This window comes from Lacerta agilis, chromosome 14 (assembly GCF_009819535.1).
Source record: "Lacerta agilis isolate rLacAgi1 chromosome 14, rLacAgi1.pri, whole genome shotgun sequence".
NCBI lineage: Eukaryota > Metazoa > Chordata > Lepidosauria > Squamata > Lacertidae > Lacerta > Lacerta agilis.
In genome coordinates this window covers 17,976,874-18,004,402 of record NC_046325.1, presented here as the reverse complement: position 1 = coordinate 18,004,402, position 27,529 = coordinate 17,976,874, and the positions used below count along the sequence as shown (strand labels likewise).

The 27,529-nt window shown below is 48.6% G+C and overlaps 1 protein-coding gene across 1 annotated transcript in view; it reads left to right on the top strand.

The window, feature by feature from the left end:
- SLC17A7 (solute carrier family 17 member 7) overlaps positions 1 to 18,602 on the top strand; it is a 53,397-nt gene extending 34,795 nt beyond the window's left edge. Inside the window, exons 2-12 of the mRNA XM_033170572.1 lie at positions 1,948 to 2,200; positions 4,151 to 4,269; positions 5,075 to 5,189; positions 5,461 to 5,548; positions 6,473 to 6,559; positions 7,268 to 7,410; positions 8,398 to 8,547; positions 10,265 to 10,397; positions 12,314 to 12,424; positions 14,235 to 14,362; positions 18,118 to 18,602. Coding sequence (XP_033026463.1) covers positions 1,948 to 2,200; positions 4,151 to 4,269; positions 5,075 to 5,189; positions 5,461 to 5,548; positions 6,473 to 6,559; positions 7,268 to 7,410; positions 8,398 to 8,547; positions 10,265 to 10,397; positions 12,314 to 12,424; positions 14,235 to 14,362; positions 18,118 to 18,477 — 1,687 coding nt within the window. The 3' untranslated portion in view covers positions 18,478 to 18,602. The remainder of the gene's footprint in view (positions 1 to 1,947; positions 2,201 to 4,150; positions 4,270 to 5,074; positions 5,190 to 5,460; positions 5,549 to 6,472; positions 6,560 to 7,267; positions 7,411 to 8,397; positions 8,548 to 10,264; positions 10,398 to 12,313; positions 12,425 to 14,234; positions 14,363 to 18,117) is intronic.
- The last annotated feature ends 8,927 nt before the right edge of the window (positions 18,603 to 27,529 follow it).

Genomic DNA, 27,529 nt, shown 5'->3' with positions numbered 1-27,529 from the left:
ACCCTGTCTCCCAGAACCAGGAGATACATGAAAAGAGCAGAGCAGAGATTGGCTGCATGCAGGCGCAGTCTCTGATTGCTTGGAGAAAGCCCTGGAGAGGAGGAGACATGGGCGGCTGTGGGGAGGTGGGGACTTTTAGTCTCTGCAACTGATTCTGTGGAGTAAAACCACCAAGAATGAGATGCGGTGCTCATTAGGCCCGACACCCAGCCAAGTCTGCGGAGATTGTGTTTTTGCTAATAAAGAGTTAACTCCAACTTTGCACAGTGTGATTTATAGACTGGCTTGCTCTGTGATACTTCACGTGCTTTGTAAACAGAGAAGTGAGAGGGGGAGACATTAATGAAAACGAAGGAACCGAGAGCTGTGGCAAAGAGTGCATCTTCCAGCTTCAGGATTAGTTAAAAAAATTATCCCAGTTCAACCCGCATTCTTGAGGGCAGGGTGGAGAGTGCGTGCCCAGGGCCATCCCCAAATAATGTGCTCCCTGAAGCAGGGCATCAAACAGGAGGACTCCACTGCTGAGAGCCTGAGGGCCCCGTTCCTGCCTCTCTCCACCTGGCCCAGGGCCCAACAGGCTTCATAAGGTCTGCTGCTGCAGCTGTTGCCCAGCAAGGAATGGGGGATTTTGGGGAAAGTTTTGTTGGGAGTTTTTGCTGTTACTGATATTCACTGTGAGAAGCAAAACTACAGGGAACCAGGCAGAGGGCCATCTCGGTAGTGGCGCCCGCCCTGTGAAACGCCCTCCCATCAGAGGTCAAAGAGCTAAGCAACTACTTGACATTCAGAAAATACCTGAAGGCAGCCCTGTTTAGGGAAGTTTTTAATCTGTGATATTTTAATGTATTTTAATATTTGTTGAAAGCCACCCAGAGTGGCTGGGGGGACCCGGCCAGATGGGCGGGGTACAAATAATAATAATAATAATAATAATAATAATAATAATAATAATAATAATAATAATAATAACAACTTTTTGTATCTTTATTTTTATGTGGAAATTGTTCGGTTTGGTTATGTAGTTTTTAATGTGTTTTATTTCTTTTTATGACTATTTTGCTATGTTTGTAATTATGTAAATCTTTTCATATTGTAAGCCACCTTGAGCATTGTTTTAACTGTGGAAATGTGGCATACAAATAAAATGATGGTGATGTTGATGGTGACGCCCCCTTTCTCACCTGAAGGCAAGGTGCAGAGTGGCCAAAGCCAGCCAGGTAATTTTGGCATCCGAGGCAGAAAATCCCACAAGTAGGGATGGAGGAGAAATTTCATTCAGTTCGCGTTTAAAGGCATACCTACCGAATTCTCGCATTTTCCAAAAGAATACACCAACCATAAGAGCGATCTTTCGAAATTTGGACTTCTCCAGATTGTGCTATTCTGTTTGCCAGCCAACTGATGTGTACAAAAATTCATAACCTGGGGTAAAGTGTACACATACTTGTGAAAATATAGTGGAAAAAATACATTATTGCTGCTTTGCAAAACTGCATACAGAAATGGGGGGTATTAGGAGAATTTCACACCAAAATGCTGGTGGGTTTTGAGGAGAACTTTATAAACATAAAACAAAGACCACAAGCCAATACAGAAATGTGGAACACTGAATTTAAGATTGGGGGGGAAATGAGAAACAGAGAGGAACCGAAACTTCCCAGTTCACCCATTCTTTCCCACAAGCACCTCCTTCCCCTTCCTGGCAGAAAAAACACAACAATAACCACTTAACTAACAACTTGCTGCCCTTTCGTGACAGCCTGAGGCGGCTCCCTTCCTTTCCCCAATGGTAGAGACATCCCTGATATCAATAAAGGAGTGGAAAGAAGGCAATGAGGCAGAATCTGCTCCCCTCATGGGAACAGATCTGAACCATTGCTTTTTCTGGATTGTCAGCTTCAGGTCCCACCCATCCCATCAAGCCTTCCTCTTATCTCTGACTTCTAGGATCCTTGAACGGAAACAGGCAGGTGGGGAGACCATCGAGCTGACTGAAGAGGGCCGGCCTGTTGAGGTGACCGAGAAGCACTTGCCCATCGTCGACTGCACCTGCTTTGGCCTCCCTCGCCGCTACATCATCGCCATGCTCTGTGGCCTGGGCTTCTGCATCAGCTTCGGCATCCGCTGCAACCTGGGCGTGGCCATCGTCAGCATGGTCAACAACAACACCGTCTACGAAGGGGACAAACCCGTTGTGAAGGTGAGGCTCTCCTCCCTCTGGAGCAGGGGTGGGCTTTTTTTCTGTTGAGGGCCAAGGGACGAGGGTGGCGCTGTGGTCTAAACCACTGAGCCTCTTGGGCTTGCCGATCGGATGGTCGGCGGTTCAAATCCCCGCGACGGAAGTGAGCTCCTGCTGCTCTGTCCCAGCTCCTGCCAACCTAGCAGTTTGAAAGCACGGAAGCGCAAGTAGATAAATAGGTACCGCTGTGGCGGGAAGATAAACGGCGTTTCCATGCACTCTGGTTTCCGTCACGGTGTCCCATTGCGCCAGAAGCGGTTTAGTCATGCTGGCCACATGACCCAGAAAGTTGTCTATGGACAAACACCGGCTCCCTTGGCCTGAAAGCAAGATGAGCACCGCAATCCCACAGTCGCGTTTTACTGGACTTAACCATCCAGTTAACCCTTAATCTGCTGGAGGCCAAAGGGGAGTGCTGGGTGGAGCCAGAACCAATTATGGGCAGAGCCTGAGATAAAAGTGTTCTGGAATAACTAAACCAGAATGAAGTTTTTCAGTTTTTCACCATGCCTAATCAGATCAGCATCCCCAATCCTGCGCAGGTCTACTCAGAGATAAGCACCTCTGGATTTGATGGGGCACCCCATTTTTTGCTATTGCTTCACACATTCCAGAGCCCTGACTGTTTCCCAGGGTCAATCTTCCATAGCAGATGTGGGGACCTCTTGGCCCTCCAGATGTTGCTGAACTACAACTCCCATCAGCCCCAGCAAGCATGGTCGATGGCTAGGGGTGCTGGGAGTTGTAGTTCAGCAGCATCTAGAGGGCCACTGGTTCCCCGCACCTGGACCAGGATGACCACTGCAGTGGACTAGGATCACCTTCCAACTCTATGATTCTATGGTTGGATACACACCAACCATCAGGGGCGTCGCTAGGGGGGTGCGGTGGGGGCGGTACGCCCCCGGGCGACAGGGGCGAGAAGCGGCGGGTGGGGGCGACAAGCGGCGGGTGGGGGCGACAAGCGGCGCCCCTCCCGCCACTCCCCAGGCAACGGCGGTCACCCCGGGAGCAGCAGCGCTGCACGGACGGGGTGCTCCCTCAGCCGTGCGCTGTTGCTCCCGGGGCGACCGGAGCGAGCGGCGGCGCATGGGGGTGACAAGCGGCAGCCCCTCCCGCCATTCCCAAGCGCTGCCGCTCCCTCCGTCACCCCAGGAGCAACAGCGCACGGCCGAGGGAGCACCCCGTCCGTGCAGCGCTGCTGCTCCCGGGGTGTCCGGCAGCGTGGGGAGTGGTAGGAGGGGCCGGCGCTTGTCAGCCCCACGCGCTGCCGCTGGCTCCGTCCCCCCGGGAGCAGCAGCGCACGGTGTGTGCGGTGCTGCTGCTCCTGGGACAACGGAGCGAACGGCGGCACGTGGGGGGTGACAAGAGGCAGCCCCTCCCACCATTCCCATGCGCTGCCGCTCCCTCCGTCACCCTGGGAGCGGCAGCGCACGGCCTGACGACGGAGTGCGCCTGCACGCACTCTGTCATCGGATCGCCGCTTCCACAGCCTCCTTTTGAGCCGGAGAGCTTAAAAGCGAGCTCTTCGGCTTAAAAGAGGGCTGCAGAAGCAGCGCCGGCACCCCCGGAAACACCCTGGGGGCGGAGCGTCATGACGTCACAATGTGATGTCACGACGCCCCGCCCCCGGGGCGTTTCCTTTGCCGCCCCGGGTACCGCGGAGCCTTACTCCGCCACTGCCAACCATACTCTTAAAGCACAATCTTCCACCCAAAGAATCCTGGGAAATGTAGTTCACTCCTGACAGAGCTACAATGCAGAGTACCATTAACATAAACTACAGTTCCCAGGATTCTTGGCTGGAGGGGGAGCCATGAGCATTGAATGGATAGTGCGACTGTGACCAAAGTCCTGCTGCTGGCTGTAATCAGGAACCGAATCTATCCTCTATTCTTCTCACCACTTTAGAAAGCAGAGTTCAACTGGGATCCTGAGACAGTGGGCATGATTCATGGGTCCTTCTTCTGGGGTTACATCGTCACCCAGATCCCAGGAGGGTTCATAGCAAATAAATTTGCTGCTAACAGGTAAGGTGCAGGTGGGGTATTTTTTTAGTGTGTGTATGTGTAAATCAAAGAGGGGGGAACATGCAGATTTTGGCTCACACCTGGTGATCTCATTCTCTAGAACAGGAATAGAAAGATACCTTGGTCCATTTGGGTTAGCTCACTATCTGGTGAAAGATAAAGGCCATGAAATTTGACTGTACTGTACTTTGTATAAACCAGATTATCACTACAGCAAAAACTTGGTATTTTGTGTCTTTTTTTTTAAGTTTGTGGTTCTTTTCAAGTAAACTTTAGTTGATCATTTAAGAAGTAAGTTTAGCGTGCAAGAAATCTGCAAGCATGAGGAGCAGCACTGATCCCACAATAAACACCTATCTCGAAACACACATGTGTACATAGACCCTCGCTAGAGAAAGCAGAGGTTTCTTATGGTGTTTCCTAGGCAGTGGGGGAAAGAAGCAAGCTGTCCTCTCACTGTGCAGGTCTCTAGTCTCCACAGCACTTGTGTATATATTAACCTACGGGAAGAGGCAGGGAGCTGTTCAGAGCAATTGGCTCACTATCAGAATGTGCATGTGGGACATGGGTTCAAATCCCCCTTCAGCCATGAAAGTCACTGGTGATTAGGGCCAGTGACTCCCTATCACTTCACAGGCTCATGTGGACCAAAAAACCTCTGTAAATATCAAAAGAATAATGATGAGAGGGAAAGCAAATGGGCTGGGCTTTCTTTCTTTCTTTCTTTCTTTCTTTCTTTCTTTCTTTCTTTCTTTCTTTCTTTCTTTCTTACAGCTTTTCTTAACACCTGCCTTTCGGTCCACAGGGTTTTTGGCTTTGCCATTGTGGCGACATCAACCCTGAACATGCTCATTCCATCGGCCGCAAGGGTCCACTTTGGCTGCGTGATCTTCGTGCGGATCCTGCAAGGCCTTGTGGAGGTAAGGCCTGCACCCTTAATCTCCGCGCTTTCGCACCGCCCTGTAATATCGACCTCTCCACCTTCCTCTCCGAAGCCTCAGCTCCCTTCCCTCAGAGCACCGCCGCTGTCCTCGGGGCACTTAGTCCTCTTGTAAAGAACGGAGTCAAGGTGGGACAGAGTTATGGGTCGGAAGCAGAGCTTGCTCCTTGGCCCTGCCTCTTTTCTCTCTCTCTCTCCAGTGGAAAGGTAGCTCTGATCTCTATGTAACTCTCTGTGCCCTCCACCTCCAGGGGGTCACCTACCCAGCATGCCACGGTATCTGGAGCAAATGGGCACCCCCCCTGGAACGCAGCCGCCTGGCGACAACAGCCTTCTGTGGTAAGGTAACATGTTCACCGACCATTGAAGTTAAATGGGTGGGGAGGGCCTCCCATGCAAAAACAAAACAAAACATGGTTGCCACCTTGAACCTTTGGCTTGTTGAAACATCTTAAGTGGAAGCCTAGAAGACCCGTCCCAAAGTCTAGATCAAAACGCATCACATGCTGGTTTGGTTTTACATGTTGGAACAGCGCTTGGTGAGTGACTGACTTTAGCAAAAGTCGCTGGACGTGCCCTATTAAGTTTCTTTCACACGAGGACTGCTTCGCTTCTGGGGAATTGAAACAGTGGTTCCGTACAGAGTTTAACACAATGCCATGTTGTCTAGCAATTCCTAACTCCACAGCCAGGATCCTTCTGTAGTGTTTATTCAGAAGGAATAAATTCCCAGTGAGCAAAGGTCCCCTGCGACTTTCGCGGTTTCCCCCCCTTGCAAATTCTGTCCCTCTTACTGTTATTGCTGAACAGGAAACAGCACTGCTGGTGGATAACTGACGAATTGCCCCCGAATTGCCCCGTTATTTGACAGTTCCTGTTCCGCAAGGAGAGGGTGTCAAACACTGCTTTCCTCTCGTCCGTCCGTCCGTGTCCGTCCCCCCCCCCATTTTTCTTCCTTTTTCATACCTATAACAAAGGATGGCAGCTAGTCGTGGAACAGCGAGTGTGGAAGCAACCTCAGAGGGATAGCGAGGGCTGCTGGGAGTCAGGCAGTAAAGGCTGGTCCAGTCAAGCAAATGGGGGGGGACTGCCCCACCAAGCTCAGCCTGCCACCAGCCAGACCCCAGGCCTGGCTGCCTTCTTACTTACAGCCAGCTGGTCACCCTGACTTCCGCCCTGCCAGTCCCAATGGGCACCGGTCCCCACTGGAGTTAGGAATCCCGGCTTGTATCCCTGGCTAACCTTTCCCCTATACCTTTACAGGCTCTTACGCGGGGGCTGTGGTGGCCATGCCTCTCGCTGGGATCCTAGTGCAGTATTCCGGGTGGAGCTCGGTATTCTACGTCTACGGTAAGCCAGCCAAGAGGCCAAAGGGCAAAATAACTCTTTGGCTACCATGCCTTCTCCGTTGCCCAAACCTCGTTGGATCAGATCGTGCGTCCCTTCCCTCCAACCGTTTCTGCAATTCTGTCCAGTGCTGTCAAGTATCCCGTTTTCCCCGGGGTTCTCCCTTATTTTAAGCAGTTTCCCGCTGCTCTCCCTTATTTTTTATTTCCCTTAAATTTCCCGTTTTTAATGGAAGCAGCTCCTCCCCTGCTGGCCAGGGACTGGGTGGGAAGACCTCGCCTACTTGGAGAGAAAAGCCTCAGCCCTCAAAGCAAGTGGGAGCCGTTTCCCGTGCTTACAGGGGGGTGTATTCCTCCCCCTGCATCAGCCCCTATCCGTTGCCGCCGAGCCCCTCAGCCAGCCAATAGGGTTAGCTGGCGGGCGGAGCCTGGCTGCCTTTGAGCAGCTGCTGCTTCCTGTCCTGTTTTGATGGGATCAGACAAGAAGACGATGGGGCTCCATTGCGCGGAGCACATGGCTGCCCTCCTCTTTGCTGGCTGCCCTCCTCTTTGCTCCGCTCCGAGCCCGCTTGGAGTTTACATTGCTGCTCCGCCCACTTTTGCTTCTGGCTCCGCCCACCACTGACATGTGACTGTCCCCGGAATAGGTGAGACTGCTGATCCCTTATTTTCAAATCCGAAACTTGACAGCTATGATTCTGTCCCTTGGCAGGCAGCTTTGGTATCTTCTGGTATATCTTCTGGCTGATGGTTTCCTACGAGAGTCCTGCGCAGCACCCAACCATCACCGAGGAAGAGAGGAAATACATAGAAGAAAGCATTGGAGAAAGCGCCAGTCTTATGAATCCCCTTGTGGTCAGTGCCTTGCATTGCTCTCTTGCCATTCATACGGCGCCATCAACGTGCATGGAGCCTTAACAAAGTGTGGCGTAGTGGCTCAAGTGCCGGACTACGACACCGGGAAACCAGGGCTCGAATCCTGCGAAGCCTGGTTACTGCCTCTCGGCCTAACCTGCCTCACAGGGTTCTTGTGAGGATAATATGGGGGGGGGGAGAGAACCACGTGCGCTACCTTGAGCTTATAGGATGAAGCATTGAAAAATGAAAATAAGAAAGAAGGCAGGAGGTCAAAAAAGACAGGTCCCAAGCTACAGAGTTCCCTGGGAAGAGGGGTTGACTGCTAAACCACTCTGAGGATGGTACCTGTATGAGGGGAATAGGGGTCTCCTAGAAACTCTCGGCACCCTTAACAAACTACAGTTCCCAGGATTCTTTGGGGGAAGCCTAATTGTTCAAAGTGGTATTATACTGCTTTAAATGCCTAGTGCATATGAGGCCTAGTGGTGGTATAAGGCGGGTGTCCTGGAAGGCAGCTCCAAGCCTACTGGGCTTCAGGGCAGGTTCATATGAGGAGGGAAAAGAAACATTTGGACAGGTGAGGGTGGTGAAGGTGGAGGAGCAAAGGCCATGGGCAAGGATATGAGACAGCAGAGAGAGAAACTGTGCACACACCATACATTTAAAGCACGACTTCCCCCCAAAGAATCCAGGGAACTGTAGTTTAAGGGCACTGAGAGTTATAGCTCTGTGAGCGGAAAACTACAGCTCCCAGGATTTGGGGAGCGGGGAAGCATATGCTTTAAATGTATGGTGGTGAGGAGGCAGGCATTGAAGATATCTCTGCAGTAGGGAAGCTCTCGGCACCTTCATGCGGCACCATTTTTGAGGAGGCAAAGTGGCCTTGGAAGTCCTGTGATAGCACTGTGGTGGGGATATGTGAGGGTGTGAGGCAACTCCGTTAACGTTTTCACCTCTCTCTCTCTCTTCCCCACCTCTTGGCAGAAATTCAAAGCGCCGTGGCGCAAGTTCTTCACTTCCATGCCTGTCTACGCCATTATTGTGGCCAACTTTTGCCGGAGCTGGACCTTCTATTTGCTCTTAATTAGCCAGCCGGCCTATTTTGAAGAAGTCTTTGGCTTTGAAATCAGCAAGGTGAGAAAGGGTCCTTGGTTTGAGGGTTTGTGTGTGTGTGTGTGTGTGTGTGTGTGTGTGTGTGTTTTACATGTGTTGGGGCAAGAAATTGCAGACTTGTCCATAAGTTCTCTTCGCTGTTTTTAATACTGAATTTGAAATTGTTCTAACCCTGCCTTGGGACCTACCAGTGAAGAGTGGCGAATATTGCTGTTGTTGTTAATTAATTAATTAATTGGCAGAGGGCGTTTCATTATGTGCTGATAAGAGAAAGAAAAGATGCCCTTAGCCACGTGCCAATTATCCCAGGAATGCACTCTGAGAGAAAACAGGTTCAAAAATCCAAAACTAACACACACACACACACAGAGAGAGAGAGAGAGAGAGAGAGAGAGAGAGAGAGAGAGAGAGACAGAGAGAGACACACACAGAGAGAGAGAGAGAGAGAGAAGGAACCAAGATGTTCTGGGGTTTTTTTTTTATTCTATGCCTCTATGTGTAGTATAGACTTTTTATTTAAAAAGAAAAGAAAAATAAAAATATAAAACTTCAGTAATTAGCCGGATCAAATTTCAGAATTCCAAAACGTACATCTACACAACCGCAGCGCATGGGCAGTGTGTGTGTGTGTGGTTGGAGTGGCAATGGCACCCTCCCACTGGCAATGGCACTTGTAAGGAGAGGATTGGGGTAACGTGAGGCTTCAGCAAGACCAGGGGCGCTTTGAATCGACATCAGCGGCCCTGCAGGCGCACTTGAGTGGCCACTACCCGCCCAGAGCTCCTCTGACCTCATCACACCTCGCCTTGTCTCCTCCCTCTCTTGGCAAGCTCAGCTCCGTCACTCTGCACTCTCTCGCCTGCCACCGCTGCTCCTGCCACAACTGCTACTAGGAAGCAGACGGTGATGGCGAAGAGGACTATTGGAATTGGGTTTGAAGTCCTTTGACAGAATTAGTTAATGTTTTCAACATATGGGGGTCCGTGGAGGGGCAATTCCTCCCCCCCCCCCGGAACCATAATCCTAAGATTCCCGGCTTTCATTTTTGTTTTTAAAGAGAGCACAGGTTATTATATCCAACCAATGGGTGGCTGGCAACTAAATTTCACTCTGACTAGACCTATTGGAATTAACGGGCCTGACTTAGCCATGTTCATTCATTTCAGTGGGTGTGCTTTGAGTAAAACATATTTAAACACCACCCAATGTTATCGGGCTAATTTCTCACCAAAAAAAGCGAGAAGAAAGGTACCTGCACATTTTGTCTTGTACATCAGTTTTACACAACTTAAGAGTTGTCTTTAGCTGAGCCCTACGTATTAGTCAACCCATTGAAATTCATGGTCATGGCAGTCTCACTTTCAGTGGGTCTACTCTGAGTAAGACTTCAGTTGGATAAAACTCTTAAGTTTGCCGAACCTGCTACATGAGACAAAACGTATAGGCACTATTCTCATGTTGTTGTTGTTGTTGTGGTTGTGGTTGTGGTTGTGGTTGTTGTTTTGTGTGAGAAATAAGCCTTATCCCGCCCTTCCAGTGTTTTACTTGGACACACACACACATACACTGTCCCTCTCCCCACTTGAAAAATATCCTGCGGGTGCCCTTGGTCATAAACGTAATGTTCAAAAGAAAAAAAGACCCCACATGAAAGCTGGATTTTCTGAACTTTTTTTAAACGTCCTCCTGTGCCTGGAACTTACAGACTGCCTCTTCCTTTTCATCCCTTCCTGTGCAGGTGGGCATGCTCTCTGCTTTGCCTCACCTGGTCATGACGATCATCGTGCCCATTGGGGGCCAAATCGCCGACTACCTGCGGACGCGGAGGATCATGTCTACCACAAACGTCCGCAAGATGATGAACTGTGGGGGTGAGAGAGAAAGGCATTGCCGGAGAAAAGGCTCAGGGGGGGGGGAGGGTTAAGGCTTGGTTGAGAGATACCCGGACTCCAGTAAGGGGCAGGTAGGTGGCTGGCTTGGCTTTGGGGAAAGTTTCTAGAGAAAAGTTCCCAGGCCAGGAGTAGGGGACCTGCTGCCCTCCAGAACCTGTTGCTGGACTCCAACTCCCATCTGCCCCCAACTAGCATGGCAAATATCCAGGGAAGATGGAAGTTGTAGCCCAGCAGCATCTAGGGGGTTTCTAACCCCTAGCGTAGGCAGTACTGAAAGTGCCACAATATTTGAAGCAAATGAGTTAGAGACAGAATCCAGGAACTTGCACAGGTTTCTGAGAATCTCTCTTTTCACTGAGATGTCTTTCCTTCCTTCCTTCCTTCCTTCCTTCCTTCCTTCCTTCCTTCCTTCCTTCCTTCCTTCTTTCTCTCTTTCTTTCACGAGGACGGTCACACCTCAGTTTTTTTTAACACTAGTGGATGCAAAATCCCTTGGTTTTCCTGTCCTGCTTAGAATGCTTTTCTGGCGTTTCTAGTAGGCCTGACCGATGGCACCTTCACCCAGCAGTATATTGTGGGTGAAACTGCCGTCGCTCCTGAGTCCCTCGGCCACCAGCGCCTGGTGCGCAGAGGAAGGAAAAAGCTACATTGGGAGCGGAGGCAGTTTCACCCCAGCACCTTGCGGGGCTGAGGACAATGCAGCTTGTTCCTCCTTCTGCTTTTCAACATTGCAATGTATCACTCTATCACAATGTTTAGCTGGTGATACGTCGCAGTGTTGAAAATCTGATTATCTCCCAGCCCTAGTTTCCAGTAGGGGGCATGATAAATCATCACATATCCCTGTCCTGTATCCCTGTCCTGTGGATTGCAGTGGACCCTGTCCTCTTGCTTTTAGCGAGCCCTCCTCTTGCTAGTTCACTTTTCACAAAGTTGCAACCTCCCCTGACCCTCGTTTGTTCATGAATCAGTCTTATACCAAGTCCACATAACCCAGGACCGCGCTGCTGACAAAGACCTTAATGCTGGCCTTCCCCAATTTGGCACATTCTGGGTGTGGTTGGACTACAACTCCCATCAGCCCATGGTCAAGGATGATGGGAAGTGTAGTCCAGCCATGCCTGCAGGCATCAGGTTGGGGAATCCTGCCTTATGCAGGAGAAAGGTCTTTCCCATCACTGCCTTTGATCTTTTCAGCTCAAGGCTGGCTTTTTGTTCGTTAGCTCATTTCTTCCATTTCCATCCTGCGCCATCAGCGCATCTCAGCTCTCAGGACAGCTTAAGATAAAAATAAAATAAAGTTACACAATCAACCATCAGATCAAACAGAGTAAAACATCAACTATAACACAATAGATTTATTTTTTTAAAAGCAACAACACAGTGGATAAATAAAACACAAGCTCCCAGAGTGGCTTAAAAGGATTTTTAACGCCTGGGAGAATGAATTGGTGTTGAAATGACACATGCATACCAGGTGTTGCAGATGTTGGGGGAACATCAGAAGATGCCTTCTGGACCAGGCCAAAGGCCCATCTAGTCCAGCCTTCTCTTCTCGCAGCGGCCAGCCAGATACCTGAGGGCAGCCGCCAAGCGGGATCTGGGTGCAACAGCAATTTTTCCCACCTGCGATTGCCAAAAACTGAGGCCTTCTATATGCAGAGCATATGCTTCTACAGCTCATTTACAGCCCTGCTAAGTTATGACACCCTTCCCCTTCCATTAGCAAAAAAAGAATTAGCAGCACGCACAGCCACATGTAAGTTTTATGTACACCCTGCTCTAGTTTCTTATGCAGCGCGATCACAGTCAGAAGCTGAAAATAGACACAGCTGTGCTCGATTGTGGGAGCTGTGGATCTGCACTCACTTTCTCTGTTCTTCCTTCTTCGTCAGGTTTTGGAATGGAAGCCACACTCCTCTTAGTGGTTGGCTATTCCCACAGCAAAGGCGTAGCAATTTCGTTCCTTGTTCTGGCCGTGGGTTTCAGCGGTTTTGCTATTTCAGGTAAGCTCTTAGGCAGCTGGGTTGACCTTTCGAGGAACGTGAGACCCTCCATTTCTTGCTGAACTACAACTTCCTACATCCTCGGCCGCTGGTCATGCTTGCTGGGACTGATGGGAACTGTAGTCCAGCCATGAAAGATTCCCCACGCGTGTGTTAGGGCATTGTGGCATTCCAAATGAAAGGTCCTCTGCTTTCCCCCAACAAGTAGGGATCAGAGAGAAATTAAGTTTGTGCTCCTACCTAAGTTGTACTTTCTGAAACAACACACAAACCCAAACAGCCATGCTCTGAAATGCGAAATTCTCTGAAGTTTGCAATGCACTTCTCTGACTGAGCAATGTGTGTAGAAAAACACATACTGGAGTAAAGTGTGCATCAAAATGCATGTATTTGATTTACATATAGTGCATTATATCAGGGGAAATTGTCCTGCAAAAATATGTATATAGTTGTACCTTTTAAGTTGATCGGCTTAATTCCTGAATGTTTTGGCTCCCAAAAGTCGCAAACCCAGAAGTGAATGTTCTGGTTTGCAAACTATTTTTGGAAGCCGAACATCGGGGGGGGGGGGGGCTTCTGCAGCTTTTGATTGGCTGCAGGAGCTTCCTGCAGCCGATCAGAAGCTGCGCTTTGGTTTTCAAACGTTTTGGAAGTTGAACGGACTTCCGGAACGGATTCCATTCGACTTCCAAGGTACAACTGTATTAGACAAAATTGTATGCAAACATATATGTTAGAAGCAGGGCTTTTTTCAGCCAGAGTTCAGCTCCAGCACCTCTCAGGTAGGCACCATTGCCATTCTAAGAGAACAAGGCAGATGTTCATGGTGAGCTTTGGCACCTCTTTTTCTAGAAAAATAGTACTAGTTAGAAGAAATTCACAGTAAAATGCTGGTGAACTTTCATGAGCACTGTTATTATTATTATTATTATTTTAGCAGACTGAAGAACCGAGTCTAAGATTGGTTATTTAAAATTGGAAAAATAAACTGAGAGAACCTGAAATTGTAAGGTTCGTCCATCCTTGCCCACAACTTCCACACAGTGGGACGCCTGACATGGATGTTTTCTGATACCCATATAGTCCAACCCTGTGATCTTGCGTGAACTTACAGGGTGGGGAATATCCATTAGCAGTTCTAGCAGTAAACTGCAAGATTTTAGCACATTTGGATGCTTCCAGACAACCTAATATGTTTACGGAGAGAGTAGATGACATTGGTTATTTAATCAGCATTCATTCAGATTTGTTTGTGGGGAGGTTAGATGATAGTTCCTCAAAACAAATGTCATCCCACGTTTTCCAGTGCGTATTTTCTGTCATTTCCTTTATTGCAAAAAGTCTGATCATTTTAGGGAAGCGGGTTTGTTCAGGACTTCCCAATCATTGCACAAACTGGATTGGCCAGTATGTAATTGCATACCACTTAAAAAGACAGTCATACCTTGGGTTACGGCCGCTTCAGGTTGCGCAATTTCAGGTTGCGCACCGCGCTGAACCCGGAAGTAACGGAACGGGTTACTTCTGGGTTTTGGTGCTCATGCATGCGCAGAAGCGCTAAATCGTGCTTTGCGGATGTGCAGAAGCGCCGAATTGCATCATGCACGTGCGCAGATGCAGCGGCACAGGTTGCGAACGCTGCTGGTTGCGAACGCGCCTCCCGCACAGATCGCGTTCACAACCCGAGCGTCCACTGTAGTGATAATCAGGAAGGAGCCTCACAGTTAGAGGCAATCTGTGGCGTACGTTAGCTCCAAAGTTAGAGGAGAAACTGTAAATTCCTCTGTATAACTCACCTCCTCGCTTCCAGGATTTAACGTGAATCACTTGGACATTGCCCCCCGATATGCCAGTATCCTCATGGGGATCTCCAATGGCGTGGGGACTCTGTCAGGGATGGTGTGTCCACTCATCGTTGGAGCTATGACCAAACACAAGGTAGGAATCAAAGCTCCTGAAAGCAGGGGGGTTGCTTGTCCTGAGAACTTCCTGTCCCCATAATTTCTATCCTTCTGATTTGGTTCTCCAAGTGCTGTTTATGTAGCCAAAATGGCAACAGCCACAAATGGAGGAGGTCTGGGCATGCTGCCTAACAATATGATCTCTTCCTGATGGTTGAGAGCGGTTGGGTGGGGAGGCTGAAAAACTGATGGGGGGGCAATGGAATGGAGCAGCTAGAAAAGGAGGTCAGAGGAAGAAATACGTTGTTGTTGTTGTTGTTGTTGTTGTTGTTGTTTCATTTCACTCACGCTGTCAGGACGTTCAGTGGTTGCTCATGAGAAATCAGCTGAATGCAGAACTTCTAAAAACAAAGTTCTTTATTGTGCAGATATTTACAGTGGAGCAAAAGTTCAAATGTCCATCTCATCCCTCCGCAGGGTCCGGGAATGAACCCTCCCGGTTCTTTGTCCAGCAAAAGAGGCGCGGGATTCTAAACCCTGCCTCCCCCTTGCACGTCTTTCCTGTCTGCAAACTCGGGGCGCGGGAACCCGTCCCTGTTCCCCGCTTCCCCCTTGGTGCTCAGGCTCTGCGATCCCTTCACAGCCCCTGCGCCGACTTCCTGCCTCCAACTCCCCCTCCCCACTGGAGGAATGGTCGCTTCCTCCTGAGGAGGGGGATGACGAACTGGTGAACAACGGGGGTGGTTCCCTGTACTGCAAGCGATCCTGGGATGCTACCAGCCGTGGGGAGGAGGGGTTTCCTGACACACGCGAGGGTTAAGTTTCTGGGAAATCACATATAGCGGGAACACCATCTAGAAAGCCTGCAAACGCTCTCTAAACCTCTGGAAACTCTTGAAAACCCCTTTAAAAACTGCTTACCAGACTTCCCCCAGTGCTTTTTTCAGGGGGGGGGGTGCAGGGGTACACATACCCCTAAACATTTTGTGAATCTAAATTTGGACTCGTTGAGGGGCAGTATTTCAATATGAGTAGGAAAACGAGAGTACCCGTAATCATTTTTTTAGGGGGGGGGGGAAGAGCACTGCTTCCTCCAAGCCTCCTTTCTCAAACTCCAATTCTCCACAGGTGCAATGGCTCCTGGGATTGCTAGCTGCTCTTTTTGCCATTTCCGTGCTCTTCTCGGGCCGTTGTTGCCCTTTTTTTTTTTTTTGCACCACTTCCGGGTTCCAATCGAATTATTTATTTCGCGGCGCCACACATGTACACGGTGGCATGCGAGCTGGTCGCTCACAAGTTGGGAGTTTCCTGTATTACTAATGCTTTCGCCAGCAGGTCCCAGGGCAGGTTGCAATGTTAACATTGGTTAAAATATTACATGAATACCATGGATATACCGGTGACATGTTAGGTATGTTACGTTGCTTCTGAACATGAATGTTTCACTTAGCTATCATGGCTCTTTCTCCATCTCAAAAGCTTTGTTAGCAATATCTCCCAGTACCATGTTACATTTTTAGACTGTTATTTCCATATGCAGTGATCCTTGACTGGATTTGTCCTTCCTCAGGTTTCTCATTTATCGCGGTCAATGTCCTCTTTGACCTATAGAGCAGCGCCATTAGCAATGCAAACCCCATCGGTCCTTCCTGTATATTTTCTATCTGGGGATAATTGTATCCCATTGATTATCCCTGCCCTACCAGATTTCTGATATTCCCACAGTATCTTTGTTCCTTTCTAATAGCAGATACTCTAAACTCACACTTTGGTTGTTGTTGTTTTTAATAAAAAAAATGTGTATTAAGAACATTTTTACCCTGCCTTTCTGCCACAAGCAATATGAGGCACTTAAGAAAATCAATGGAATATATAAATGGGGTTTTGGGGGAGGGGGGAGCACCAGCAGATAACACCAATTAAATTGTAAGAGAGACTAAGCAAAGAGAGAAAAAGGCAAAGAGTGCAAAATTCAGAACTTGGACATCTTCCAGGCCCAGGACCACAGGGGGGGGGCACAACCACTTTAGCCAGCAAGGTGGGCAACAAAAGGATTGCCTGGTCAAGCAACAATGGAGAAGAGGAGGTGCTATCACATGGAAATGATCCATAATGAATTGAAAAAATGTTTAAAAGTATTCCCCCCCCCCCAAAAAAAAATACCACCCAGAGTCCTTTCTGTTGGGGGATAATTCAGACTGAAATTCCCAGGTGTCAAAAAAAGGTTGTTTATGTATGCCACTACTGCGGCCCATGTTTCGTTAGCCCAAAAAATGGAAAACGAGCGAGGTCCCAACCAAAGAGGAATGGCAACTTAAGTTGACAGATTATGTGCAGCTTGCAGACTTAACATATAGAAGAAGAGAACAAGGAGAACATACGTTTAGAGAAGATTGGGAGACGTTTATTGAATATATGGGAAATAACTGTGCACAGCTGAAAACGTTGATAAATTCAACACTGTAAATAAGTTTTGATGGGTGTAATAATGGAATACTGAATGGTATAGTCTTTGTAAAATACGCAGGGATTTGTGGTATGTAAAATGAACCGTGGAAAGACAAGAAGGGATATCTTAAGGATGTAAAAATGAGTGCTTTGAATTGTAAAACAGAAAATTTAATTATGAGAGAAGGTCCTATCACGTGTCTCTGTTTAATGGGCCTAACATATAGCAGAGGATAGTCCATTAGGGCAAATGAGGCACTATGATCAATGGTGTAAAACCGGGACGCGTGTTTTCCGAACTGCACTCCTGTGGGAGTCACATGATTCACACGAGAGCGCAGCACCTAGAAACGTGCCTTTTGGGTCACTGCAATCTTGCAAGTTTTGGTGCGCTGTGCTCTCACCTTCCCAAAAACAAGATGTCCCCCAACAGTTGACAGATACTTACCTTGGACTCTCTGGGTGGCCTACATGGACTCCCTGGGCTCCGAGGACCTACCGTATTTTCCGCTCCATAGGGCGCACCGGACCATAGGGCGCACCTCGTTTTTAGAGGAGGAAACAAGAAAAAATATATTTTTCTGGTTTTCCTCCTCTAAAGGCCCTGTTTTTTTGAGGATCAGCTAAAAGTTTTGCAGCTTTTTTTTGCAAAGGGAAAAGCCATGGTTTTGTTTGAGGATCAACTAAAAGTTTTGCAGCTTTTTTGCAAAGGGAAAAGCCCTGGTTTTTTTTTAGGATCAGCTAAAAGTTTTGCAGCTTTTTTGCAAAGGGAAAAACCCTGTTTTTTTGAGGATCAGCTAAAAGTTTTGCTGTTTTTTTGCAAAGGGGGAAAAGCAAAGCTCCTTTTGCAAAGGGGGAAAAGCAAAGAGGAAAAGCCCCATTTTTATGGGGTTCAACTCACATTTCTGCAGCTTCTAAAGGAAAGGGAGCCTTTTCTACAGATTCCAGACAGATAATCTAATCAGCCAGTCACATGTAGCTGGGGAAACAAACAACCTCCCTCTGCAGCACATTCAACAAAGGAGGGCGGGGCTGAAAGGGAGACGGGACTCTTATTTCTCTCCCGATCTCTTGCTGATCAGCTGCTGAGCGGGGTCCTTTCAACACCCCCTTTTCTCTTTGTAAAATAAAAAGCATGATCCTCTTTTGGCCCCTGGGCAATTCAGCTCCAGGGACCACCATTCGCTCCATAAGACGCACAAATATTTCCCCTTACTTTTAGGAGGGGAAAAGTGCGTCTTATGGAGCGAAAAATACGGTGCCATTTAGAACCACTGGAGTAAATGAATGAAGCACTTTCTTTGGTTATCCACACTGACCTCTTCCCTCTTTCATTCCCCACAGACACGGGAGGAGTGGCAATACGTCTTCCTCATCGCCTCTCTGGTGCATTACGGGGGTGTCATCTTCTATGGGATTTTCGCCTCGGGCGAGAAGCAGCCCTGGGCCGAGCCGGAAGAGACCAGCGAGGAGAAGTGCGGCTTCATCAACGAGGACGAACTGGCCGACGAGGAGGACGAAGCGGCCCGGATGGCCGCAGGAGGGGGTGGGGGAGGAGGAGGCGGGGGCTACGGCGCTACCAAGAGCACCAGTTTTGCCAATGGAGGCTGGACGGCTGACTGGGACAAGAAGGAAGAATACGTCCAGGAGCCTGGCAAAGATTCCTATATGTACGGCACGCCAGGAGAGCGGGACTTATCATAGAGATGCCCCATCCCTCCTTCCGTGTGGGATACTGGGGCCTTGGTTCAGTCCTCTGGAGTGGGGGGGGAGAAGGCCTGTGTTTAGGTTGCTTCTCCCCCTCCCCTTTCACTTTACCGCCCTTTCCCCCCCCCTCAGTTCTGGTACAACAGACCCACTGGAAACTGCCTCCCTCTTAAGCCTCATAAGCCTTGGTGAAAAACCCAAGGGCACCCAAACCGCCTCCCTTCCTTTTCCACAGGCTCCCGTGTGTTGTCATGACAGCCGCCATGCCTCACACAGACCCAGCGCCACCTACTCTAACCCCTCCGGTTGTGGTACCTCCCCCTAACCTCGGGATATGGGGGCAAGGGGTGGGTGGAGTTAAGTTACACCCCCACACCCCTTGAGCCCTACTAAAGACCTTTGGACGCAGCGCAATAGCACTGATTTGTGACCTATGGCCTCTGGGTTACCCAGGTGGAGGGAGCCATAGGTCTGTGGCAGAAAATGTGCTTTGCATACATCAAGTTCTAGGTTTGATCCCCAGCCTCTTCTCACCGAAGGACGTCAAGGAGCGGCTCTGGGGAAGGTGGCTGGCTGAGCCTTGGAAGGCCTCTGCCAGCTAGAGTAGACAGTACTGGCCTAGATGGGCCGACGGTCTGGCTCCATGTGAAGCAGGCGTCTCTATTCAGCAACCCCCCGCCCTGCCCCACCCCCGGGACAGAGCTGTGTTTGGTCGCCTCGCCCCCCCCCCCACTCTGCCACTCACTGCTTCAGCACCTTAGACCAGCCTGTCGCCAACCTGGTGCCAACCAGGTGTTTCAGACCACAGCTCCCATCAGCCTGCAGCCAGCCTGGCCATTGTGGCCGGGGTTGGTGGGAGTTGTAGTGCACGGCGCCTGGAAGGCACCAGGTTGACGAAGCCTGCCTTAGACTATGCCTCAGGCCCCTCTCTGTCTTAGGAACAAATCAAATATTTTCCCCTTCCTGTGAATGTATCTGGGGAGCTTTAATTTGTGAGGGGCAGAGCATATTATGCCTTCAGCATTCACGCGCCAAAAATGACCCTGCACTGAGGAGGGGGCGGGGAGCAGCTCACCTTGACACTAAGGCAGACCCCTTGCTCCTACGCTGAGAACCAGTGAAGCCACGCTTCTGCTGTGGCACAAATCCAGCCTCTCCGTTAAAAATGCCCACAGGCCATCATTTCTAAATACTCCACTTGCTTGTCACTGTAAACGTGTGTTTTCCCACCCCCACCCCCCAAGCCACAAAATGCTTTCAATGCTACACTGGTTGACGTTTTCTCAATGGACAAGTGGAAATCTGCATAGCGGTTTCAAGTGACACCGCCTCCCCCCAAATACTTATGGGTGGTAGTTTCAAGAGCCCCTCCTTTACTCGCTCCAAAAATAACTCTAGGCATGTGTTCACACGGTGTTGTTATAGCGCTTACAGTGCTTCAAAATTATTTGAAACCTAAATTTGTTTAAAAAAAAAAACAACCTAAAAAAATAATAATCCGAGCTTTTGTCACTAAAGACCTCAGTGGGCGGCAAAGGTCCCTTCAGATGTTGTTGGACTCCAACTCCCATCAGCCCCAGCCAGCATGGCCAATGGTCAGGGTCAATGCAAGTTGTAGTCCAATATCAATGGGAGTGCCACAGGTCGTCCCCCCCCCCGCTCTAGATTCTTAACTAGAACATGATAAAGGTTCACACTATGCTTAAAACAGTATATATTAAAAGTGTTTCAAGTGCAGTTTTGAGTGGCTGTGAAACATGAAACTGGCCACATCTACATTACAAATTTAAAGCAGCTTAGTGGTATTGTGTTTTTTTCCCTCTTTTAGTTTCTATCAAAGAACCCTGGGGGTTTTTGGTGCCCGAGGGTGCTGATCTGATTATTTTACTTAGCTAGTTCATAGATCTCTATCCCGCTTTTAAGATACTCTCCTTACAAAGCTGGTTATTATTGTGTTTTCAGCCCTCTTTTACTCCCAGAAGGTGATTGCACCCTATTGTCCTCACAACCACCCCGTGAGCTAGGCTAAACTTACAGAGAATGACTAGCTCAAGTTCAGCCGGTAGTTGATTGAAGAATTTGAACCCAGGTCTCCCTGGGCAAATTTCAAAATTCCAACCGCTATACCACACTGAACCGTTATCAAATCAGCAATTCCCAGAGATCTCTACTTAGAGGGCACAGCGACTGGTTTAAATGTGTAGTACAGACATACTGTGTAAGCGCAAATTCGTTATCCGTGTTGTAAGTATCACAAGCTATTTACAGTGCAATTGTATGCATGTTTACTCGGAAGCAAGCACCGCTGAGTTCAACGGGGCATACTCCCGTTGCAGCTGCAAGGTGCTTTAACTGCCTTAGTGTGAACACAACGTAGGGTTTTTGCACCGTGACAGGAGCCAGCATTACCCAGTGGACACTAGAATGTTCCGTTAGGATGGCCACCCCCAACCGGGTACCCTCCAGATAGTTTTGCACTACAACTCCCATCAGCCCCAGCTAGCACAGCTCCCTGGCTGGGGCTGATGGGAGCTGTAGTCCGAAACATCTTACGGGGCAACAGGTTGGGGAAAATGCTGCTTTAGGGCCTGAGATGTTATGAGTGTTTCATCTTAAAATGCCCCTCAGCAATTCAGACGCGTACGAAAAGGACAGCGGCCTACCTCAGAGGATTGTTGGAAGGATGGGCCAAAGAAGATTGTAAAGCACTCTGTTAGGAGATGATTCCTAACGATGACAGCAAATGCTGGGCTTGGCGGAGCTGTTTGGTTTCTGATCACCCCAAAACACACCTGCAGCTTTCACATCGGAAACCGATCTGCTTGAGACCACTGGAGCGCAAGCCGTTTGCCATGTTCCAGAGGCACCTCCGATAATCCCGCAGCTCCTTGCGGCAGTTGATCCAGTCTCACAAAAGCCGGTTCCCAGAATAGCAAGGGGATGGCAGTGTCCAGGCCCCCATGCTAGGGAAAGGCTCTCTTCCCCCCCCTTAAGTTCTCCCCCCCCCTCGGCCCTCTCCGCCCCTAAGTTCCCTCTGTGGGTTGGTTGGTCTGTCTGGCGTTTGCTCTGTACGTGTAACCTCCCTCCCTGGATACCTCCCAAACAGTTGGAATAAACACCCTGTTCTTGTGTAAATATATAAATATAAATATTATATACGAAACCAAACATGGGTTTGGAAAGGAGTGTGCTTGTGTGTGTGACGCTGGGGGACTGAACTGCCGCTGCCTGACTATCCTTCACCCAGAAATTTCTCCATATATCCACTCTCTATTCAATTATGATCAGTTTGGGCCTCTTTCATATAACGTCAGTCAGTTTCTGCACATGCATCATACATTTAAAGAGGTTTGTTGAGGGTGCTGAGAGTCGCTAAGAGACCACTATTCCCCTCAGAGAGCTACAATTTCTAGAGCGGTTGGACAATCCCTTTCCCAAACTCTGGGAGCTGTAGCTCTGTGGGGGGGGAGTAGGGGCCTTCTAACAATTCTCAGCACCCTTAAACTACAGTTCCCAGAATTCTTTGGGGGATTTGAAGTAGTATTGCAACGCTTTGAAAGTGGGTGCGACTTTTGAGGGGAATATGGCATAAGTCAAGCATGAAGGAGAAGGGAGAAAGAAATAGCAGGAGATGAGTAAAAAAAAAATCAGGGTTGTGTGTATAAGGGAAGGGAGGGAATATATAGATATATGAATACACACACACACACACACACACACACACACACACACCTCCTCCAGTTAGAACCTTTGAGCAAATGGGGAGGTTAAGTCATGATAATTTCCAAGCCAGCGTCTATACATAGCTTTAAGAAAGTTTAACTATGGAAGTCGCATCTCCTTACAACAAGAAAATCACTGTGGCTAAGAATGTGGCCTATTCAAAAATGCATTACATATTAATAGAAAACGATTACCAGTACAGTGGTACCTCGGGTTACGTACCTGATCCGTTCCGGGGTGCCATTCGCACCCCGAAAAGCACACAACCCGAGCGTCCATTTTGCGCATGCGCGAAAGTGCGTTATCACGCTTTTGCGCAGAACGCTCTGCACGTGCACGGCGATCTTTACTTCCGGGTTTGCGGAGTACGCAACCCAAAAGTACGCAACCCGAAGCATTCGCAACCCGAGGTATGACTGTAATTGCTACCTGGTTAGGAAAAACTGCCTTCCCTCCGCCACCATTTTGTTACTGGCTCTGCCCCAACACTGCTATTTTGTGACTGGTGGGCCTCAGTAATTTTCAGCCCTCTCAAGTGGGCCCCTGAAGCAGAAAATTTGAGGACCCTGTTTATAAAATGCTTATTCTACCTTTTGGGCAGCATTTTGACATGGGCAGTGACATAACAGGAAATGGGGATGGGTAAAATGTCAGTTTCTCTCAAGTTTCTCATTTTTCCAGTCTGAGGTTCACTTCTCTATGGTTCCCCATACGTGGTTAGAGAGCCAGTGTGGTGTAGTGGTTAAGAGTGGTACTCGTAATCTGGTGAACCGGGTTCGCGTCTCCGCTCCTCCACATGCAGCTGCTGGGTGACCTTGGGCTAGTCACACTTCTCTGAAGTCTCTCAGCCCCACTCACCTCACAGAGTGTTTCTTGTGGGGGAGGAAGGGAAAGGAGAATGTTAGCCGCTTTGAGACTCCTTCAGGTAGTGATAAAGTGGGATATCAAATCCAAACTCTTCTTCTTCTTCTTCTTCTTCATTGTTAATGTCAGATTTCTGCTGGCATACATATTTTTATATGCACTTTGGCCTAATATACACATTTTCTGCAATGCAGTGTTTTCTTCTCTAAAGCATTATGCATGGTATTTTCACAGATATATTCATTTTTAATGCATTATTTCCCTTAGTATGTGCATTTTGGTACACATTGCTTGGCTTGAGAACTGCTTTGCAAAATTCAGAGAAATACAAATTTTGTAGGATGGCTGTGTTTCAGTTCACATATGGTTTCAAAAAGTGCAGATTAGGTAAGTGCCCCTTTAGTTTCAAACTGAATCAGATCCCGCCACCCCCAAACATCCCTATCAGGAAAGAGATCCTATCCTATCATAGCTCAGCGTACATACATTCTAGTCTATCCACACACACACAAGGAGCTCACCCCTAAAGGACAATCCTACTGAATGTACAGAGGCTGGAATCCCTGAGCTAGGGGCGCAGGAACAGAGTCTGAACACCATTAATTCCCTCTGTTTCTCAGGGTCAAGTTGAAGATGCCATTGCCACCCACCCACCCACGAGAGGAAAGCTTGTGGGTGGGGAACCCCCACAAAGTTAGCAGAAGTACTGAAGTTTTTCTAAGGAAGCCGCTTTTAAGCAGGAGAGGGGGAAACTCTTGAAATACCCTAACAAGAGCTGAGCACGCTCAGTGGCTATGGAATTCTGGCTGTCGGAAAGGCAGAGAGGCAATGGAACAGAGTATCCGGGGCAGGGGCAGTCTGCTCCGCTGCTGCTTCTCGCTGCCCCCACAGCTGTAGACAACACAGAGCTGGGGTAGCCAGTTGGACCCCCAAGCACCCACCAGCCCCAGCCAGCATGGCCAACGGTCAGGGATGGAGTCCAATACCATCTGCAAGGTCACAGGTTCCCATCCTTTGTAATCTAGAGAAAGAAGAGATGGGCCAGTAGTATCCAGGCACCTCAAGCTAAGGTTGCCGACTCTGGAACCAGCAAGCCCAGCAGCTGTTCCTTTACAAGCCATTTGATATCCAGAAATGCACAGGGGGGAAAAGGCTTTGCTTCCGGATTTATTTATTTTATTACATATCAACCACCCCTCTGTTAAAGGGGTAGGAGCAAGTCAGGTTGCTTCCTGGCCCGCCCTGCCAGTCGGCAACTTTATCTGTAGGCGGGAGGGGGCAGCTAGGTTGGCACGTGGCTGGCCAGCTGCAGTCGGATTAAACCAGGAATAGACAGTTGGCTCAGGGATTATTGGGCGGAGGAGAGGGGCAGGGTGGGAGCCGAGGGAGAGGTTCAGGCAGGGCAGATCAGAGATGCAAAAGGAACTGCAGGGGAGATAAACTAGCCGGTGTCGTGTCCTTTCAGCCCAGCTTCAGGTGGGCCACTGGGAAATTGCATCGTTTCAGGTTCCTGCTGTGCTGTCGCTTGCTCAGGTATTCACAGCTGCAAAACCTTGCAGTGTGTACTCCTGGGAGCACAGGGGGGGGGGGAGAGTACACAGAGTCGATTCACCAGGGATCTCCGGGATAGTGGGAGAGAGTCTTGTCCCAGAATGAATCTCATTGAGTAGGCCTTGAGGCTGTGGGGAGGATAAAGGAGTCAATTCCAGGTTATCTCTGCTTCTTAGTTTACAGGTAGCAGTCTCCACGCTTCAAAATCGGTTCGTGGTTTTTTTTCAAGTCCTCACGAAAATCCGCCACTGTTTTAGCATGCAGTTTTGCAAAGCAGTTTCCCCCTGGGATTTGATTTTCTCTAACAGGCTTTAGTTTAGTCTATGCAATTCTGTGTATTATTACTGTTAGGTAGTGGGTGGACACAGCAGACGACACAGTGATTTCCAAGCAGCTCTTGTTTATTCTCAGGCTGGAACAGAAGTGAGCTGAAGGGCTCAGCAGCCTGCTTATATAGAACTCAGCTATAAGCAACAGTAACAACTTTCTGTAGTTACCCAATCCCTGAACGTCACTTTCAATCCCTCATTTGCATGTGCGGACCTGAGTGAAAACTGCAGCAGAATGAACTATATACACACACCCTTAGTGGCCTAGGGTGAGAACTTCAATACATAACAATTACTTTACTGGAGAGCTGCCTGGCAAAATTCAGAGAAGTGCAAATTTGGAAAGAGGGCTGTGTTTCAGTTTCCATATTGTTTTCAGAAAGTGTGAATTAAGTTGGCTCACCTTTAAACGTGGAATGAATCAAATTCATCCTCCAATCCTACTTTACATGAACTGAGTTATATCTCTTCAAGAATGTCATGAAAAATTGTATTCCGTCATCACACATCATTATTATTATTATTATTACTTCGTATTATGAGGCGCCTTATTCAACCATGTCTAGAGGTGGTGTACAATATAAAGTAGCACACATTGGGTAGAAAACCCATGTGCAAATTCAAAGTTCAATGCACAATAAAACAATCAAATCTGGTGGAACACATCAAGAATATATACTTCAATCTACAAAGTGTGTTCTCTCGCAGCCATGAGCATGATTATTACAAAATAATTTGTAGAATGAAATCATCCCCAAGGGTGATAGAATCAACATTCAAATGCCTGGGGATAGAAACGAAGTTTTTGTCTGGCTCTGCTACGTTGTCAAAGTTGGCACCAGGTGAGCCTCTCTTGGGAGAGCATTCCACAAACAGGGGCAAAGGTTGGACCACAGAATGGGCCCTACTCCTTGTTGTCATCCTTTACTCAATAACCAAGTCCCTGAATGGGCTCACAGTCAATGCCATTCATTATTTCCATAGTATCTTCAGGGTTCATGGATATCCATGATCACTGCAGATGGTGACAGCAGTCACGAAATCAGAAGACGCCTGCTTCTTGGGAGAAAAGCAATGACAAACCTAGACAGCATCTTAAAAAGCAAAGACATCACCTTGCCGACAAAGGTCCGTATAGTTAAAGCTATGGTTTTCCCAGTAGTAATGTACGGAAGTGAGAGCTGGACCATAAAGAAGGCTGATCGCCGTAGAATTGATGCTTTTGAATTATGGTGCTGGAGGAGACTCTTGAGAGTCCCGTGGACTGCAAGAAGATCAAACCTATCCATTCTCAAAGAAATCAGCCCTGAGTACTCACTAGAAGGACAGATCCTGAAGTTGAGGCTCCAGTACTTTGGCCACCTCATGAGAAGAGAAGAATCCCTAGAAAAGACCCTGATGTTGGGAAAGATGGAGGGCACAAGGAGAAGGGGACGACAGAGGATGAGATGGTTGGACAGTGTTCTTGAAGCTACTAACATGAGTTTGGCCAAACTGCGAGAGGCAGTGAAGGATAGGCGTGCCTGGCGTACTCTGGTCCATGGGGTCACGAAGAGTCGGACACGACTGAACGACTGAACAACAACAACATATATATATATATATATATATATATATATATATATATATAGTACTTAAGGCTGACAACCTTTGGCTGGAATCTTTCCAACTCCCTCAGCCAGGGTGGGGAACCTTAAGCCTAAGGGCCAAAAGCCCCCCCCCCTCTCTCCTTTCAGACTCTGCCTCTTGTTTGCCTGGCCAGAGGACAGAAGTGTGTGTGAATTTAGAAACCCATGACTTTTATATGTCTGGAACTTGGCCAAACCAATCAAAATCAATGCTCAATAAAGGGCCCCTCCAGACCCCCTTTTTATTGTTCATTCATCAGGAACTTATACAGTGCTGAGACCCCGATTCCCCTCCCAGAGCTACAACTCGCAGTGTAGTTTAACAATCAAATATTTGTACCTCAAGGCAGTGAACAGGGGGGCCTCCCAACAATCCCCAGCACCCTTAACAAGCTACAGCTCCCAGAATTCTTTGGGGGGGAAGCCATGACTGCTTAAAGTGGTGTCATGTTGCTTTAAATTTATGGTGTGAATGCAGCCTTAGAGGCAAAGGACTGTGGCCACAGAACCTTGCAAGCAGGCCAGTTTAGGGTTGGCAGTTGGCTTCCAGCACTGCCGCTTCCTTCCCTAGAACCCAACAGACCCAGACCCAGACCCTATTATTAATACCATTGGTAAAGCAAATCATGGGTGCAATAAATTGCACCTGTGTCATGCACATGGGCTTCAGACTGCAGGCTAGTTTATTTTATTTTATTTTAGAAGGCTGGCACAGGTTGCATCTCCTGCCTTTTTGATCGCAGCTGGATTCCAATGCACTCAGCTCCAATTTCCCCTGGCTCAGCATTGCGGCTCTCCATCGCCTTAGATCAGTCTTCAGTGCAGACAAGGTGACCCGGGGTTGAATTTCACTTGTTCTCGTGCCTAAAAAGAAACAGGCTGACTTCTCCCCTGCCCCACCCACCCATCCACGCCAGAACCCACCTCTCCTGCCTCCTTAGATCTATGCCACAC